Genomic DNA, 14,665 nt, shown 5'->3' on the forward strand with positions numbered 1-14,665 from the left:
ACACAGTGGCCTTATTCACCTGTTTCCATTTTTAGAAATGGTCCCTTACATGCACTTACTTCAATATATGATATGCAAATAACCAATCAACAGCTTAACACTCCTACGAAAAGACGTTTCTAGTCCTGATTTCTCCAAGCCCGTTCCCCTGGCTGTGGTTTCGCTAGATAGTAGATAGGTACAGTGGGAATCTCGTTAATCCATTCATTAATGGATTTAAATGGCAATTTCATTTAAATACAAAATTATTAGCCTAATATTAATAACCTTTCAAGTTGCTCTGGGGCCTATTAGGCCCCACTTTTCGTAAGAGTGTTAAAATGTCCCCAAGAGTGATTTTCTCAGCCATTTTAATTTTCTGAATTAACCATCTCTAACCATCTAATAAGGTTAAGTGATCCAACATTTCAATGAGGTAAGGTGTGTCTTTAGTCTGCTTGAAGTTCCATATTTTGTAAAATCTAAATATATCTTAGTTATTGAGCTTAGTAAGTTATAGGAGAGTTCTATGGTATCAATATAATTATTTATGAATTTTTGGTTATTCAATTGTATATATAAAACCTAAACAATTTTTGTTTAATATCTGTCACATTAAAGATTTTTAAAAGGCTTAGCAACATATCTCCAGAAGCAACCAAGTACAAAGGTTGTAGCAAGTAATGATAATTGTTTGCTTTACTTCTCAATTTATTGTTCTATATTTCAAGAAAAATGAGTTTAACAATTAATTTGTAAATAGTAATAATATATATACATTACTGTGTGTGTGTGTGTGTGTGTGTGTGTGTGTGTGTGTGTGTGTGTAATATTTGAAATGTGACTATATTACAAAATACTAGTCCACTAAAACACGGTCAAGACAGGGAAGACTAAAAAGATCAATTTTATATTACTGAATATGTAACATGATTACACAAGCACTGCTTCAATGCTAGTTATGAAATGTTAGCTTGGAATGACAAGAAGGTCAATATAATAAAGAATAATAAATATGGATGCAAATAAATAGCATTATGAGACTTAAGCTACTTAGACCAAACATTTGTATTTTCAAGGATGTTCAGCTTAATAAAATCAGTATTTCCAGTTATTACTACTTTTGATTATTCCAATTACCCAAGTTTCATGCAGTAATTACCATTTAGTATATAGCTCTATCAATCTTTTTTTTTTTGAGTACTATAATTTGATAACAATGATTTAATATAATCACATATATTAATCACTGATATTATTTACTGTTCTTTGTATAAATCTTATTCACAGTCCATTTCTTTCAGATCTTATGAACCCAACTGGCTGTTTTAATTTATATTCTAGCTCACTTTTATTTCTGAAGGTACTAATTCAAATATAAAAAACTTGTTCAATAATGCACCATAAAACTTTACACAAAAGTGTTACGACTTACACAGTGCATATTCTAATACCACGACATTATTAACACCAGTTGATAACATTAATATTTAACAATACAAATAAGCTGAGTCCACATACTCTTTTATTTTGTAAGTAACAAGAAAAAATATCAGTTCCATTTAAAAATCAATTCATTATACTTTATACGTGTAGTTACATAAATTCACCAACAAAAACAAAAAGTTATAATCGTACATATTGGTATTTTTGTCTGTTTAGCAAAAACACTTGAAACAATGCACTAAGACCAGCTCACAAATACAACTTCAAAACTTCGATAGTCTTGCCCTTTTTTTTTTTTATCAAACTTTCAATGAAAGTTTCATTATTATAAAGCCAATGTGCTTAATCTCACCAATAATTTTAGTTGTATCAATAACACGTTTACGTAAATATTCATATTATAAACACATACATCCTCATATCAGGATCAACAACGCAACACACATACATCCTCTATTTAAATTAAATCGCTTAAGTCTATTTTACTTCCGTACTTACCTATTGTGGATATAAACGTTGTATTGAATGCGTCATCGGAAAACCGAAATAGAATACATGTCTTTCCAACACCTGAATCTCCAATAAGTAACAATTTAAACAATAAATCATAAGTTTTCTTGGCCATTATCAGCAAAAGTAACTACTCTATCGACTCAATTCGTTACTACACTAAATTTAAGCCTATGACGCTTACAACCAATTTTTCACACACTAGGTTAAGGACAAGTAACTCTTACTTATCTGATAAAGGCCTTAAAAAACAAACAAAAAATAAAATTCTCTAGCGGTGATATCATGGACTAGCCCTAAGTGGTAAGAAAATATATTTCCATCCTTTAAGCTTTAAAACTAAGAGTGTATTTATGCTTTCACTATTTTTATAAGATATGTTCTCATTCTGAAGGCAATATTAAAGAAAGTTACTAATATATATTAATTAAAATTTAAAGCTCAAGATGTGGCTATATCAGTATCACATTTTAGTACATTTTGTAAAAGTAGAAATGATAATAAATATAAATAAACATAATTCATACAGCTATATTACGTTTCAAATAGCCCCCCGTTAGTACAGCGGTAAGTATACGGATTTACAACGCTGAAATTAGGGGTTCGATTTACCTCGGTAGGCTCAGCAGATAGCCCGATGTGGCTGTGCTATAAGAAAACACACACACGTTTCAAATAAATATTAATTTAAAATATGTGAAGAACACCTGTGATGGTATTTAAACATGTCAAAATCTTAATTCATCGCAATTTACAAAACAAATTCACACCGTTCATATTACCTAAATATAGTCCATACAACTGAACTTCAAATGAAACAAAATAAAAACAGTTTCTGAGCGCCCCTCGTTGTATTTCGAACTCCTTCAGGGCTTGTGAGATTCAAAGCCAAAACAAAAAAAAAAAACTGAATGTTAGTGAATAGCAGTATTCTTTCAAGTATAGAAACTAAATTTAAATCTGTGATTAGTGAATAAAAAAAGTATTTGCATTTGTGAATTGAAATCGATTGACTTATGAAATATTAAAAATACCGTGACCGGTCATAGTCAGGTGGGTTAAGGCGTTCGACTTGTAATCGACTTGGGATCGAACCCCCCATCGTACCAAACATGCTCGTCCTTTTAACCGTGAGGGCATTATAATGTGACAGTCAATCTCACAATTCGTTGGTAAAAGAGTAACATAAGAGTTGGCGGTTGGCAGTGATGACTAACTGCCTTCCCTCTTGTCTTACACTACAAAATTAGGTACGGCTAGCGCAGATAGCCCTGTGTAGCTTTGCGCAAAATTAAAAAAAAAAAGTGTCTAACATAATTAATAATATTTTATAATTTAGAAATAAATATTCAATCTAAGAGAAATACTTGATATTGTGTTTTGTGTGTTTTTTGTAGCAAAGCCACATTGAGCTATCTGCTGAGCCCACCGAGGGGAATCAAACCTCTGATTTTAGCGTTGCAAATCCGTAGACATACCGCTGTACTAGCGGGAGGCTACGTAATATTAATGAATGCCATAAAGGGAAAAAAAGACTAAAATACAACATTATAACGTATAATTAATATCGATTTTTCAACCTTTAGCTTTGAGCAGGTAATTTTACGTATTCCATTGTAACGAATTAGCAGTTATCAACATTTTAGTTTTCATGTTCTTATAAAAATTTACTGTTTGTACGCGGATAAACTGTGTTCAAATATCTTTAACTCCTTATCTTGTCTATTAACCAACAAAACCCTTTTTCTCATTTTGCCTAGGTATTTAAGCAGAAAAAAAGATATCCAAGTTTCATCATAATATTTTGTGAATCACAAGAAAACTATTGTCACTATTGCTTCATACTTGAAATGAACGTTTCACAGTTATAACGTGTCTAACAGTTCTCGAAGTTTTCTACAAGACAAATTACAAGAAAGTCAAAAGAAATTAATGTTTGTTGAGTTTTGAGCAAAGACGCTCGAGATCCACCTGTTTCAACCGTTCTTAATTTAGAAGTAATAGAGTAGAAGGAAAACAGCTAGTAAACACACTCACCACCAACTCTTAAGCTACTCTGACATCGCGAGCATGATAGGTGGGGGGATTCGAATCTCATCTTAAAGTGCGGTCAAGAATCCTAACCATTAGCTCATGTCAAACTACCTAATGAAATGTAAGCTGGGACACCAAGAAACTTCAAGTTGGAGAAATGTATTAAATATATAGATAAAGTACACAGAACTAACTTTTTGATGCTAAACGAAGTGGGATCCAAACCATATCTCGCTTTTTAATTTTGTATACATTTTCCTAAGCTCTCATGCTGCAAGTTGCTTGTCAATCAATGACTTGGTTGAAAATAACTCAATAATGTTCCTAATAGCAATAACGTAATTCACACAAATACACATAAAAATAAGTAAACAACGGTATCACTAATATTGCAATTAATCTTTTGAGTTTATTGGTTTAAAAAATGCCAAGTACAGTCGACGTAAAATTAACCAATTAATTTAGTTTGCAAATATAAAAGTATAGTACGGTCGTATTCACTTGTAGGCCAAATTTCAAAAATAAAGTTGTAAGTCTAACAACTGTAACTAAATGTAGGCCTGACTACAAATAATACGTTTCAAAATTGAGTGACATCCGTTTAATTTACTTGTATAATCCTTCGGATAATTGATTGGTTGTTTTATTTTTCGAATTTCGCACAAAGCTACTCGAGGGCTATCTGAGCTAGCCGTCTCTAATTTAGCAGTGTAAAACTAGAGGTAAGGCAGCTAGTCATCACCACCCACCCCCAACTCTTGGGCTGCTTTTTTACCAACGAATAGTGGGATTGATCGTCACGTTATAACGCTCCTACGGCTGAAAGAACGTGCATGTTTGGTGTGACGGGGATTTGAATCCGCGACAATCTGATTACGAGTCTAGTACCTTAACCACCTGGCTATGCCGAGTCTGATAATAGATTTAGTAACTGAATAGATGCAATAACTAAGCTCACATTAAACTGAGTCACTAATTGAATACTTTATATTAATTCACAGCGTCAGTGATTTTTGAGTTTATAGTGTACCTTTATTTATAGATATTTACTATTTAAAACTTCTCAATCATTATATCATCATCATTATTAGCATTTTTTTCTAGCAGACATCAAACTTTTACATTTGAAAATGGGGGGTATGACACTATTAGTAAATTATATGAAAATAAATTGATGATATATTGTTTTTGAAGTTCGCGCAAACCTATTCAAGGACTATTTGTGCTAGCCATTCCTACCTTAGCAGTGTAAGACTAGACGGAAGGCAGCTAGTCATCACCATCCACTGCCAGCTCCTGGGCTGCTTTTTTATCAACGAATAGTGGGATTGATCATCACAATATAACGCACCCATGGCTGTAAGGGCGAGCATGTTTGGTGTGACGTAAATTGGTGATGCAAGGGCTAAAGATATTAATTATGTTTTTGAAAGTAACTGTTGTATTTTACTCGTTTTTGAAACAGAACATAAAGTACATTCTTTTAGAGTACAATATTTAATATTTATTAAGCGTGGTTGAGATTTATGTAATTACTACGTGTAAGTGGTTCACAAGACTAAACGTTTTTGTTAGGTTTAAGAGTCCTGAATTCCGAGGGTAGTACATATTTATTGTGGATTTATTTGTGTATGTTAAATTTATACATAACTTTGTTTAAATATTTATATGCTGTAGAAATAGTTTTATGTTTCTTAACTATTTATACGAGTTAAACGCATGCAAATTCTCCTCACTAGATGTCACAACTATTCAAAATTAACATATCCTAGTATACGACTTAGGATATTTTAAAGTTGAAGCAAGCGTTTAATAAAAGTAACAGGTAACTAAAACATTCTGAGATGCAAGACCAAGGGGATAGTAAAAGCGGTAACAAAGAAGAAAAGAAAGAAGCAAAATTACCACACGACGAAAGAGAGAGTGGTGATGATTCTGAAGATGAGAGTGAGATTTTGGAAGAAAGCCCGTGCGGTCGTTGGCTTAAAAGAAGGGAAGAAGTGAGTAAGCCTAAACTTTACTAAAGATTAAGCATAATCGAATTAGTATAAAATTGGAATTTAATTTAGTTCTGTTACTAGTGCTAAAGGAACCATATTAATACTACTCTACAGTAGTAGTACTAATACTATTATAGTTGTAATAGTAATAGGAAAGAGTCCCTACTAGGGTAATTTGTTTGCTTCTACTGTTCATTACTTCCCCCCGAATCCTTGTGAATAAATTTTATGTATAATTATAATACTAAATGTCGCCTTCAATAATTAAAGAAATTGAAACAAATTCTGTTTGCACTTCTGTGAACAGCTGGAGTGATATGCCAAAGTACAATTTGTAGTGTAAACATCATCTTATTGTATGGGGAAATGGTACCAGGAAACAATTTTGTGGAAGTTTCTGTTGCTGTTCACTTTCATAAAAAGTTTTTTAAAAGGACGGAATGGAATGTATCAAGGATATCTATTTGAGCTCCCAACTATAACCACCCCATTACCTTTATTGTATTCATCCAATCTTGTCTAGAACTCTGTTAATATTTGTGCCTCCACGACTCTTGAAGGCAGTTCATTCCAGAAACTAACTATGCTGTAAACTAATACTGTAAAAACTGCTACTAAAATTTGAATTTATGATTTCTTGTCCTATTGTTTTCACTGCTAAACACAAAAGGTTTGGATGTATGTTGTCAATACCCTTAATAACATTAAATACCTAAATCAAATTCTTGCTAATCCTTCTCCTCTTTAGAGAAAACAAGCTTAGAGTTTTTAGTCTTTTCTTACAGGACAATTTCACCATTCCAAGATATCTTATTTGCTCTATTCAGAACCTTCTACAATAAATCAATATTCTTCCTGAGGAAGGAAGTGCAAAACTGTAACAGTACTTTAAATGAGGCCTTATAAGTGATCCATACAATGAAACACTAATATCCCTTGTCTTGTATTCAAAATTTGTACAGATGCTTCCCAAAATGCTATTAGCCCTATTTCTAGCTACAGTACACTGTTTATATTATGAATAACTTTTCAATCGTAACACTGAATCTTTTTATTCAACCATAGTATTTAATGTATTTCCATTTAAAGTGTAGCAAACTGAATTGTGAAAATCTACAAATATCACCTTAAATTTTGGATTTGTATAGACCCAGTGCATGAAATGATTTAAATAACCCTGCAAGTCTGTAGCATCTTTGAACTTTGCAGATAACATTGAAATTCTTAGGGTGGCTAACTGTACCAAAGATTTTGCAAGCCATGGATGAAATCTCTTGTGCATAAAATAGTTGTCAAAGAAGTAACATAATGCATGTGAAGCCTATTTTAGTTAATATAAAGAAACTTTCATGTTATCATACCCAATTAGAGTTGGCAGAAAGGAAACTGAGGTTACAATTATTGCACAGATTTTGAGGTATTGTTAGAAAAGTTGCACATTTGGATTTTATTCAACAACAAAGTGTGTGGAGAATACGCTCCCTGTATGAACAAAATGTATTTACGGTTTGGTGAGGATGTGGTTTTAAGCTGGGAAAATTAGTGTTAGTTTAAGTGTTAAAAACTTCATAAACTCTTAAAACTAATCATAGTAATGGTGTGTGGGCTTATAGAATTTATTTAAAAATAAGTTAACAAATGTTATTGAAAATTGTTTAGTACTTGTTTAATTATGGATGAGAGAAGTACTTGAACTGAGGAATTGTAGACATAATGACAGCTTAGGTTTGGAGTTCTTAACTAGAAGGGCTTTAGGGGGTCCTTGAACAAGAGACAAATAATTTATTTTTTGTCCATGACTTGTGTGTATTTGTGTACATGTGTTTTATGTGCATTTGTCTAGGGAGGGAAAGTTCATAGCTTTCAAATTAGATTCTCAAAGAGGTTCATGATCCAAAAGGGGTTAAATCCTTAGAGATAGTTTATTGTGAAATGCTTATCTATTTGAAGAAAAGTTGTACAGTAATTGTTATTGTATTAAACCCCATTTTAATCTATTGCTCCACTTCAAGAAACTGGTTTTAAAATGGACCCCATACAAATTAAGAGGTACACTATGTATAGTGTTTTGTTTCCTTCTAGCAGATTAATCTGTAATTGTAGTGATGAAAAGAATGAGGCTTTGTATTATAAATTGCATTTTTAGAAGATATTTTCATGAATAAAAGCTAGAAATTGGTAAATTTAATCAACTGAAATGTTGCCTATATTTTTCTAAATTGTGAACTTTGGTCCTGTAATCCTGGTCTGATTGTCTTAAGAATACAGCATAAATGTGAGAGGCCTTTATTCCAAAATATACTTATGCTGACACTATAACTGTTTCTCAGTCTTAAGGGTTTCCACTTTTTTTTTTTTTTCCATCAACACATTGAGAATGCTTGCTCCAGTCTTTTATACCCCACTAGAATTCTTTTAGACAAATTCTAACTTTCAAATTTCTCCATCAGCTTTAATGAGCCTGCTATTTAGACTCATCCTGATAATATAATCATTTTTTCTCAATAAAGTATTTGTTGTGCTTGTTTCTTATTTACATTGTGAACATTTATAAGGTCACCATTTATGCCATTATTTTTGCTTATAATTATACATTATTTAAAAAAATTTGAAAAAAAAAATATTGACGGGTGTGAATTCCCAAAATTAGTTTCTACTACAGAGATCAACTAGACCTCTTCTCCTCTACCTTTGCTATTGGGTATTTGTAAATAACCAAGAGAGGGGGTGGTCACTCTCAGTTGAGGCTGTTCATAATGTAATTCATGGCAAGATGGAGATGTGTACTGTCTAAGGGGTCTCTCTCTAGAGTCTGGAGGCAGCTTTTATAAATGAACTGGGAATGACTGGCAAAAATTTCAACTCACTTTTTCAGTCTCCTTTTACTAGACCAGCCTCAACAGATAATCATTTTGAACAGCCTATCCAGCCCCTTTTCTTCTGTTGTTTAAGAGAGTTTGTACAGTTTTGGAATATCTTCTATTACATTTAATTCTACTTCTTTATTAGCAGAAAGGACAGCAGGTGACTACTGGGTTTTACCTCCTCCTTCTCCTAATGTTGCTGTTCATGCTGTGGAATTTGCTGCTCAGTATGTAACAGGATAGCTGAGCATTGTTCCCCTCATTTATCTGATCAGCATACTTTGGTTTATCATCACAAGGACGAGGTCTATTTAAGTTCTCAATGGATGAATCCCTTTTGGATTTGGAGGGGGGGATCTAGATTGGAACGTGTGACCACTTTAAACAGATTAGTTTCCTTATATTTGTCTTACTGCCATGATTATCCTGAGGTATTTATCTTCAGTCCAACTTTTGTTGGAAGCTTATAAAAATTCTCACTACAATTTGAGGATGAATTGAGGGTTTTTGCTGTCTTATTTCAGTTGGATTGTCTTTCATTCTTTCTTTGGCCTCTTCACTGGTTTATTCTTGAGATTTATTGGGTAAAACCTCTTTATTAAAGAGGGTTTGCTTACCATCTCCTGCCCTCAGGGAGTTACAGGAAAATACTTTTGTTCTATGTTATTTGATGGAGTTCCAGAGACATTAGAATTCTGAATCGATACTACCTGTTTTGGCTTATTGTCATTCTATCTCTAATTTAAAATAACTACCTGCAGTGTTTCTTGATATCTCCACTTCTGTTCTCATAACATGATTCATCCATATTCTCAAGGATCTTTGGATCGGGCGAACCGATGGTAATAGTATCTGTGACTGTCCTGGGTGAGATGGAATAGTGGGTGCTCAATTGAATTTCTTCCTGAATATAGGGAGCTCTTTCACCAAGGATCCATGGTGCTCCAGGTTCTGGCTTCATTTAATATCACTGTTACCTAATCATATCGCTTTTTCACTTCCAACAGATCCTCAGTGAATGGAGCTTCATTTCTAGACCTTTTAGAAAGTTGTTAGTCCAAAGGGCAGTAGAGAGGGTCAATCCCGTTCTTTCAGTATTTTATTCTCCTTTCTTTATGATGTCTAAGAAGACAGATTGAATTAATTATTGGACACCATCTTAACTAAATCAGTTTTGTTTTGTTTTTTTAACCCACCTTGCTTTGCCATGGAATCTTTTCTCACCATTTTATGGCACTTTGCACTGAGTCTCTGGATGACTATGTTTGTTGTGGATGCTTATCTCCATACTTCTAAAGCTGCATCTTCTCTAAGGTTTTTCAACTTTATGCACAAAGATCAGGTTGTTCTGAGCTCTTCCTTTTGGTCTTGCATCAGTATCTTAAGTCTTCTGTAGAGATTTTTGAGCTTTTTTGTGCCACCTACATTCCTTAGACCTGTGCACACATGTGGATGACTGGCTCCTTCTGGTTTCATCCCATTATTTAGCAGAACAACTTTTTGGATTCTTCTTTCAGAAGCCACAAAAAGCAGGCTTTCTTATCAGATTGTAGAAAGCTGTTTTGTCACCGATTCGATATTTCATCCATTTGGGTGTGTTTTCCAATGCTTGTGTCACACTGAACCAATCTATTTATCTTCGTGCCATGGAAAAAGCCATCACATCTTTACTTCAGTTTCCTATTTAGCAGATGGTTCTTTCTTCTTTGGGGATGTGGACATCCATTGAATTTCTCATTTCATTAGAATGAGTCCATATGAAATCTCTCCAGTGGCTACTGTGACTAATGGATCATGTGTTTTGATCTTTTGTGTTATCCTGTATTAATCAGGAGAAACATTGTGAATGGTGGGTGGATCAGAGGAACACTGCTATTTGGGCATTCATTTTACCACCTAGTCCTGAGATCTACCTGTTCACAGATGCATCTTTTTAGCATTGGGAAATTTTCCTTCAAGGTCAGGAGTTCCAGGGTCCTTGGACAGAAGACAAGTTTACCCCTCATATAAACATTCTAAAACTTCTTGCAGTACATTGAGCAGTGGTTCACGGTCTGTCTCATTTGAAGGGAAAAATAGTCATGATACATTCTGATATTTCCCCCTTGAGGTGGATTCCTGTAAGTGGTGAGGGGACCTCCCAGAAAATATTCTGTACTTTCAATTTATCTCCTGTGAGATATAAACATCCACTCGCATGTTTTCTGTGTGTGGCAATCTGTGAAGGGTAGTAGAGAACCCTTGTGCTTGAGGGGTCCAACTCTACCATGCCAATTTGGCTTTAAGGTGCTTCCCCGTGGTTAATCAGCTGGTCCTGTTGTGCTGGAGTGAACTGGGTACCAGTGTTGGACATTCTTGATGGTTGGTTGTTGTGGATATTGTCTGCTGCTGTTTTGGTATAATGCTATTGACACTCTGGTGTTACTTCATTGCCCTGGTGTGGCATTGTATTGCATCTCCTCGTAGGGCTCCATAGTGGGTGGGGTCAGTGGGCACTGAAATTTTATTCTATTTATTATGGATACCCCAATTCGTAACAACTGAATAAACAACAGATAATTGGAAAACTACCATACATGAATGACTGTTGCACAGTCACTATTGCAGTTGGATTCCATGCCTTGATTTCTCATTTTTCATTTGTTATCTGAGAAATTCTTAGGGCAGATCTCTCCTTTTCATTCGAAGGGGATTAGAAGGACTTGCTGCCCCCCCCCAAGTCATTCAGGAAGTTGTTATATGGTAACATTTTAGTAAAAGCTTCTACATCACAACATACCACACTCCTTCTAAATTTGAAGACTGTTGGGAATATATCCATTGTGCCTCTGACAAGAGTCATTTTCCAACCACATGAAGAGTATCTTGCCCTCTATGGCTAAATAAGTTGACAAGTGAACATCTTCTTCTGTCTCTCTTCCAACCGTTCCTTCCCATGGCTTTCCAGATCCACTCCCTTTAGCTCTGGTTTCTGGCATCTGCATAGTTTCATCATCTTCTTCAGCTGCGAGATGCAGAATGATTATTTGTTTATGCCTGCAGTCACTTGAATTACATACACTGACAGAGACATTCCCAATTGACCCAGGGCGAGATCCACAGAGGTCGATAGACCTTTTTCTATCAAAGTAAAAGAGCATGGTCAAAAACAGAAGGGCTCTCTGACCAATTTCTCCTCCACTTGAGTAAAAGTGGTTACTTTGATACAGTAGAATAGTTGAGGTGTTCATCTTAATGTGGATACATTAAGACTTTGATTTATTCTTATCATCTGGTGCATCTTTCCTTGTAGGAAATGTTTTTGAAACCTGCTGATACAGTTGCCTTTCAGTAATTTGTCTTTGTTCTGGAATGACAAGTTGTGTGATGGATGAATGCATGAAAGGTGGTGTTGCCGGTCAACCACCACATGCTTGCTTCATCTTTGCCACTAGATGCATTCTTGGAGGTTGTAGCTATCCATATCTCCTTGGGTTGTACCATCATTGTTTTTTCTCTTTACCTCTCTTCAGGAGAGATCTTTGATCAACAAGACATTGTTTTTCTCATCAAACTGTTGCCGTCTCCCATTTTAATCCTTGAGGACTTTAATGGATATAATCCCCACTAGGGTGGTGTTGATAATGATGTGAGGGGTCATTCTTTAGATCATATACCCTTTTATCACAACCTTTCTCTCTTCAGTACTGGTTGTTATACATGTTTTCGTGCACCTAATCAGTCTTTTTTTATTGTTATTGATCTCTATATGTTTCCCTTCACTTTTCTTGGAGCTGGCAGTGACCCAGAGGGCAGTGATCATTTTCCTGTCATTTTGAAGGAGACAAGCTGTAGTCCATGCCACCAACCTTTGTGGCTCTGTGGAAATTAGACCAGGCCAACTGACCCTCTTTCTCTGCTCTTTTGGTACTTGATGCTGCTATCATTTGTATGCCATGAATTTAAAAAAAAAAAAAGTAACAGCAGTGACTAACTGTATTGTCCAAATGAGTACTTAATTTATTTCTAAAACCTAAACACTTTCCATGATATCCTTGTCCATTGTGAAGTCCACACTTTCAAATCCACATTTACAATGTAGCGGGCCTATACAAATGCTCAACAGGTAAGAAGTCAAAGCTAGAAGGAATCTTTGATTAAATTCACAACTAGCATCTCTTCTATGACCAGTTCCAAAATCATATGGAACAAGATTTGAAAGGTCAATGGGCAGTATACTTCCCTCCTTTTTCGAGCTACTGATGCTTAGAACATTAACTATACTCTCAGTGAAATCTTTTCTTGTGCATCTTTTACTTCTGTTTCATCCCTCACCTTCTTGGTTGTTGAGTCTCTGGCCATTTGGTAACTATAATCACCCCTTTACACTGGTAGCACTCAAGCTTGCTCTTCATCAATCTATCAGTGCATTGTTTGGCCCTGGTGAAACTGTCTTCACTACAAGATGCTGTGGCATCTTTCTCCTGCCTCTGCTGCTAGTATTCTGGTTGTTTTTAAGTGGATCTGGCAGGAAAATGTTTTTTGTGATACTTGGTGTTGGGCTATTGTCCTCCCTTTATCTGAGCTTGGGAATGATCTCAAGATTGTTTTTAACTATTGTCAAATTACTTTAAACTGTCTCTGTAAGGTCTTAGGACTGCTAATGCTCATATTGTTTAGTTCCTCAAACCAATGAACTTTCTCTTGCCAACCCAGTGTGGGTTCCGATGACAGAGCTTCACTATGGACCACCTGATTCAACTTCAAACATCAACCAGAGAAACCTTTCTCAAATGATAACATTTTGTTTCTGTATTTTTTAACATTTAGAAAGCTTATAATACTATATAGAGGTATGGCATTTTGTGAGACCTCCACTCATGTGGGATGATGGCCATTTACCCATTCTTATACAGAACTTTTCAATGGATTGGCAATTCCAAGTATGTGTAGGCTTGATGCCTCAGGGCTGTGTATTCAGTGTGAATATTAATGCTGTCACTGCACAACTTTCTCCTACTATTGCAAGCTAGCTCTGTGTTGATGACTTCCACATCTTGTGTTAATCATTAAGTGTGAGGTTTATTGAGTGGCAACTTCAGATTGCCCTCAACCCTTTGTTCAAGTGGATCTGAGCAAATGGTTTTGCCTTTTCTAAAACTGTTTGCATGCACTCTTGCAACCAACAAGGTATTCACTTCCATACTGAGTTTGGTTTTTTCTTCCCATGGTCCTTGAGGCAAAGTTCTTGGGGCTTATCTTTGACTTAAGCTGGCCTTTATTAAATATATCAGGCATCTACATGTCAAGTGTACAAGGGCACTGAACGTCCTTCATGTCATGTCTTCATTTGATTTAGTCTGGACTGTGGGTCTATGGTTATGCCAAGACCTTTTGTTTTGAAGATGTTATAACCCATTCACCATCTGGGGCTTTGGCTCTACATAGGGTCTTTCCATACTTCTCCAGGCCTGTCATTTCGAGCCTAATTTGTTGTCATGTGGAGAAGAATGATTGTCCACTTATGCATTGTTTACTTTCTCATTGTGATTCCAGCAGAGTGAGTCACAGCATATATCTGTAAATGACATTGTGATCCACTGGCCCTAGCCACAACATAAGATGTAGGTAATATAACCTCTTAATCCCAACCCTGAGTGGTGGAACCTTAGCTGTCTGGTTTAGGCTGGTCCATACTGGTGATTACTTGTATTCCATTCCACCTTTGATATAGGTGAAGAGCATACCTGTTCTGGATGTAGTGCAGTTTCACCACTCTTGTACAGATTTTTCACTTTGTGCACTCCTGTTTTATACAGACATTTTCTGTATCAATCATGCCTGTACCAGCCC

General features: G+C 35.2%; 2 protein-coding genes across 4 annotated transcripts in view; one reads left to right on the plus strand and one right to left on the minus strand.

Moving 5' to 3' along the window:
- Positions 1–2,227, minus strand: part of LOC143255740 (ras-related protein Rab-10-like) — a 33,168-nt gene extending 30,941 nt beyond the window's left edge. The window contains exon 1 of one of the 2 annotated variants that reach the window (XM_076511896.1): positions 1,924–2,227. In XM_076511896.1, coding sequence (XP_076368011.1) covers positions 1,924–2,050 — 127 coding nt within the window. In that variant the 5' untranslated portion in view covers positions 2,051–2,227. The remainder of the gene's footprint in view (positions 1–1,923) is intronic. The other variant, XM_076511897.1, reaches the window with a different exon arrangement.
- Positions 2,228–5,699: 3,472 nt separating this feature from the next.
- Positions 5,700–14,665, plus strand: part of LOC143255742 (nuclear receptor-binding protein-like) — a 54,922-nt gene continuing 45,956 nt past the window's right edge. For both annotated transcript variants that reach the window (XM_076511898.1, XM_076511899.1), the window contains exon 1: positions 5,700–5,969. In XM_076511898.1, coding sequence (XP_076368013.1) covers positions 5,814–5,969 — 156 coding nt within the window. In that variant the 5' untranslated portion in view covers positions 5,700–5,813. The remainder of the gene's footprint in view (positions 5,970–14,665) is intronic.

Source organism: Tachypleus tridentatus, chromosome 7, assembly GCF_004210375.1.
Source record: "Tachypleus tridentatus isolate NWPU-2018 chromosome 7, ASM421037v1, whole genome shotgun sequence".
Classification (NCBI taxonomy): Eukaryota; Metazoa; Arthropoda; class Merostomata; order Xiphosura; family Limulidae; genus Tachypleus; species Tachypleus tridentatus.